General features: G+C 35.4%; 1 protein-coding gene across 1 annotated transcript in view; it reads left to right on the forward strand.

Annotated features, from left to right (window-relative positions):
• Positions 1–237: 237 nt before the first annotated feature.
• The window catches only part of LOC125036713, a 5795-nt gene continuing 1032 nt past the window's right edge, over positions 238–5000 (forward strand). The window contains exons 1-2 of the mRNA XM_047629541.1: positions 238–282; positions 463–5000. The exon at positions 463–5000 is cut by the window's right edge and continues 1032 nt beyond it. Coding sequence (XP_047485497.1) covers positions 976–2871 — 1896 coding nt within the window. The 5' untranslated portion in view covers positions 238–282; positions 463–975 and the 3' untranslated portion in view covers positions 2872–5000. The remainder of the gene's footprint in view (positions 283–462) is intronic.

Here is a 5000-nt window from a genome sequence, read left to right on the forward strand (position 1 = left end):
TCCTATTTCTTATACCATTATTATCCTTATTAGCATAATTATCAATATCATATTATCATTATGATTATCATTGTTACTGCAGGGACAAAATGTGTACTTAGTTATAAATAATCAGTTCCTATGCTTTGTGATATTACTAACATAAGATAAGTATGAAATAGATAAGTATACCCTCACCTTGTTTTCTAAAGTGTACGACATCTATAGGGAATTTGCATAACTAATCTGCATAAACATTGGGAGCCATTTTGTTACTCAGAGAAGACGAGTGTGATGTCTGAGGTAATATATCTGGGTATATCTATGTAATCTGATGATATATTTATATATTAGTATAAGCAAATGATATATTGTTATATAAAGACTTAATTGAATGAGAATGCAGTATGATTATTGATATATATTGCGTGAAATAAGGGTTATATGTAAAGCATGTATTAGGTAAAGATTTATTAATTTCAGTTTAACGGAAACAACTGGGATAAAAATGGATGTTAATGAATTGCATGTAAAGAGAAGAAATCAAGATGTATCCAAGATGTAGTTAAGTGCCAAAAAAATCCCCCAAGCGTTTCCCGTGAAATCCACCGGTTCTTGGCTCTCTACAACTTCGCTCATCTGTAAAACTCCGTCAATATCTGTATGGAGAGCAACATATTTTCTGCATCTGCTAGATTCAAGACCTCCTTTATGCAGCAGTTACGTAACTTAGTGGGCATGCTCATGAGAATTGGATTCACATCTATCAACCCATCTTGCAAGATAATTCAAGGTTAAGAAGGATAGAAGGTGTGAATGTTCGTGAGAATCCAAAGGCAAGAGGAAAACCTATGAAATCAGTGGATGATTTCTGCTCTTTAAAGAAGCTCTTCATTTCAACAGGAGTCACCAAAGGCTAGTGAACTTTTGACTAATAGGTACAAATTTTGTGTTTTAAGTTCCATATAGGTCAGTAGCCAGATAATAGTTGCAATAATGAGTGCTACTGAGGAAGCTGTAGGTGACCTACCTCAGGTGACTGGGGCCAATGAGGTAATGAACGGTACTAGTAAAAAGGTTTTAACAGAAAAAGGACATGAGTATCAAATAACACAGCATATAAAGAGGTTATCATCTGCTAGGCTAGCATGGAGAAAGGTATTATCAGAGATATTACCAAGTCTTGATAGTGTAGTATGCTTGGATCAACTTAATGTTCATAAAAAGGCAGAAGAGTCACAGTTTAAAGAAGTTGTAAATGCCTTTAACTTATTAATGGAAGTAGTTCCAAGTTCTCAGGATGAATTGTTACAGGAGTTAAAATTTGAGACTGAGGAGCACAATAATTGTATGCAAAAAACTGAGAGTAAAATGTATGAGTTAAAACAAAAAACAAATAGTAGATCATCAAAGCACTCCCATTCTACAAAAATATCTAAGCAAAATGTTACACAGAATGAAAAGTTACAAGCAGAATTAGCTAAGCTACAAATTGAGCTCCAGCTTCATGAAAGGGAAACAAAGTATCAAATGATCTTGAGAAAAGAACAGAGGATCTTGAAAGAAAAAGAATATGAGTACAAAAAGTTTCTTGTTATGAGAAATAGGCTTGCATCTCAAGAACAAACAAAGAAAGCCATTCTAGAAGAAATTCAGTTAGAGTTGTCTAAAGATTTAGATGATAGCAAAGAACTTCATTTTCACAAACATTTTGAATCTATTGATAAATTTACAGAGATTGAGAAAGTAAATCCAAATTTACCAAAACAAGAAATGGCTACTAAGGATGTATCAGGTATGGGTGAATTAGAGATAGAGGTGTCCAAATTAGAGAATACTTTCTTAAAAGCAAGCCCAGAGCTTAAGCCACAAGCAAAGAGTTTTGAGCCAAAAAGAAAGTTTAAAGATTTGAATGCATCATTTGGGCAAGATAGATCAAGTCAAGTTATAGACATTAATGTATTTAAAGATGTGGTAAACATTTTATCTAAAAGTAAAAGTGAACCAGAAATTTTCAGTGGAGATTTATTGGAGTTTCCACCCTGGCTTCAAACCTTTGAGATTCTTATAGAGTCAAGAATTACAGAACCTGCAGAGAAACTTTTCTATCTAGGTCACTATACTAGTGGGGAAGCTAAGGATGCCATTAGAGGACTTCTACATGTCCCCAAAGAAGAAGCTTATCTTGAGGCTAAAAGTATATTAATGGATAGGTTTGGTAACAAGTTTATTGTGGCAAATGCTTTTAGAAGGAAATTGAGCGAATGGCCAAATATTTCAAATAGAGATGGTCATGCACTACATAAATTGTCAGACTTCTTAAAGAGTTGCTTAACAGTAATGAAAACGACAGACTACCTTAATATTTTAAATGATCCTCATGAAAATAGCAAAATGTTACAGAAGTTATCCCCAGCTCTTATAGATAGATGGAATTCAGTAGTTTATAGATGGTTTGCAAATGATGCAGGTTACCCTCCATTTTCAGTTTTTTGTGAATTTATAGAAGTGGAGGCAAAGAAAGCATGCCATCCAATTTCATCATATAATGCAGTAATGGCAATGAGTCAAAGTCATAATATCAATGTTTCAATAAGTAGTAAGAAGGGTAAACCAGAAGTAAACAAATGTGGGACAAAAAGGTTTGTGACTGACTCAACTGGTGTAAGAGAAACAGAGGTACATAGAGATGACAAGGGACAGAGTCCAGAGAAACCATATTGTATCTTTTGCAAGGCTGATCATGAACTTGATAAATGTAAAGGGTTTAATGGACTTGATAATAAGGCAAAATTTGAATATGTCAAAAAATTATTTCTCTGTAGAGGTTGTTTAAAACATGGCCATGTTATTGAAAAACTGCAAAAGAAAGAATATATGCACAATATGTAAGAGACGTCATCCAACATCTCTTCATGAGGCTATACTTGAAAGAATAATAGAGAAGGAAGCCTTACTCAAAAGGTATATAGGAACAAGAAGCTGGAAAAACAGTAACATTGTCAAATGAAACTAATATAATTGAAGACATGGTAAACTCCAGCAAAATTGATGAGAAACTCAAGGATAGTGCAGTTTCCAATAAAATAAAGATATTGAGAAAGTCAGAGGATATGATGCATTCCATGTTAGTACCAGTATGGATACATCATGAAAGTAACATACGTAAAAAGGTATTGGTTTATGCATTATTAGATGAACAGTCAGATGCATGTTTTATTGATGAATCCACCATGAATGACCTAAACATCCTAGGCTCCAAGGTGCACCTGAAGTTAACAACAGTGACAGGTGAAGATTCAGTTGAAAGAGTTCATGATTCCTCGATGCTGCAAGCCTGACGAATTTAGAAAGGTCAAATCAATTGAACTGCATCATTTCTCTGATGCTAGCCAGAATGGTTATGGACAGTGCTCTTATTTAAAGCAAGTATATGAGCAAGGACAAGTTCATTGTGCATTTGTTATATCAAAGTATAGAGTGACGCCTATAACTGTTCCTAGTTTAGAACTAACAGCTGCAGTCATAGCCGTTCAAATTAGTTCTATGTTAAAGAGAGAGTTAGGTTACCAGGAACTAAAAGAATACTTTTGGACTGGTAGCAAAGCAATACTTTGCTACATTTCAAACGAAGCATAGAGATTCCATGTGTTTGTTGCTAACCGAGTGCAGCATATTAAAGACCACTCCTCTATGGAACAATGGAAATTTATTGAGTATGAGTATTAAGTATGAGTCAGCTCAAAATCCTGCTGATGCTGCTTCGAATGCATTGTATGTAAGGGAGCTGATTGAACATTCTCTGTGGTGGAATGGACCAACTTCCTCTGGGAACCTGACTATAATGCTAACCTACCATTTGTAGATGTAAATGTCCAAAAAAAATGATCGAGAAGTCAAGAAAATTTCGTAATATAAGACCTCAACCAAAGAGAGCACTTCTATTCTTCCAAGACTTGAATATTTTTCTGATTGGCACAGGGCAAAGAAGGCTGTTGCATTATGTTTACGCCTTCAGTGTAGATTCAAGAACCCCGGAAGAGCAACAGTCAAGGAAGAACTGACTGAAAACAAAGAATCCAAATACACGTCACCTAATGTAACAGAACTTGTGGAAGCTGAAAATGAAATCATAAGACAAGTCCAAAATGAAGCTTTCCAAAAGGTGAAACAAGATTTACAATGTGCAAACAATGACAATGAAGATACCAAAAGTAAAAGAAATAAAACGCAAGTTGCATTTACTCACTTGATCCCTTCATAGATAAAAATAACATCCTAAGGGTAGGTGGCAGAATGAGACATGCATAATTTGCTGCAAGCAATAAACATCCAACAATTCTGTCAAAGGACTCACATATAACAGAAATGGTAGTGTGTCATTACCTCCGGAAAGGTCATCACCAAGGAAGAGGAATAACATTGAATGAGTTAAGGGCATCTGGTTATTGAATCATTGGAGGTTCATCAGTGGTAGGTAGACATATTTCAAGATGTGTCATATCCCCCCACACCCTATTTACATACTGTGGGGTAGATTACTATGGACCATTCTTTGTTAAAAAAGGTCGCAACGAGGTCAAGAGATATGGTGTTTTGTTTACTTATATGACTTCAAGAGCAAATACGCTGGAGACTGATTCATTTCTCAATGCATATCGGCGCTTCATAGGAAGATGTAGCCCAGTTCGTCAACTCAGATCAGGGCACACATTTTGTTGGAGCTAAAAATGAACTTCAACAACGCTTGCAAGTAATGGATCAAGAAAAACTAAAAGGGGAGCTTTTAAAAGAGAACTGTGTCTGGATTACATTTGAAATGAATATCCTTCACGCCAGGCATATGGGTGGAGTATGGGAAAGACAGATTCGAAATGTGAGGAATATACTAACACCTTTGTTATACCATCATGGCAGACAATTAGATGATGAGTCACTCAGAACCTTTATGGTTGAAGCAGAGACCATCGTGAATAGCCGACCCCTGGCAGTTGACATCAGTTCTCCATATTCATTAGAAC

This window comes from Penaeus chinensis, chromosome 21 (genome assembly GCF_019202785.1).
Source record: "Penaeus chinensis breed Huanghai No. 1 chromosome 21, ASM1920278v2, whole genome shotgun sequence".
NCBI classification, from domain to species: domain Eukaryota; kingdom Metazoa; phylum Arthropoda; class Malacostraca; order Decapoda; family Penaeidae; genus Penaeus; species Penaeus chinensis.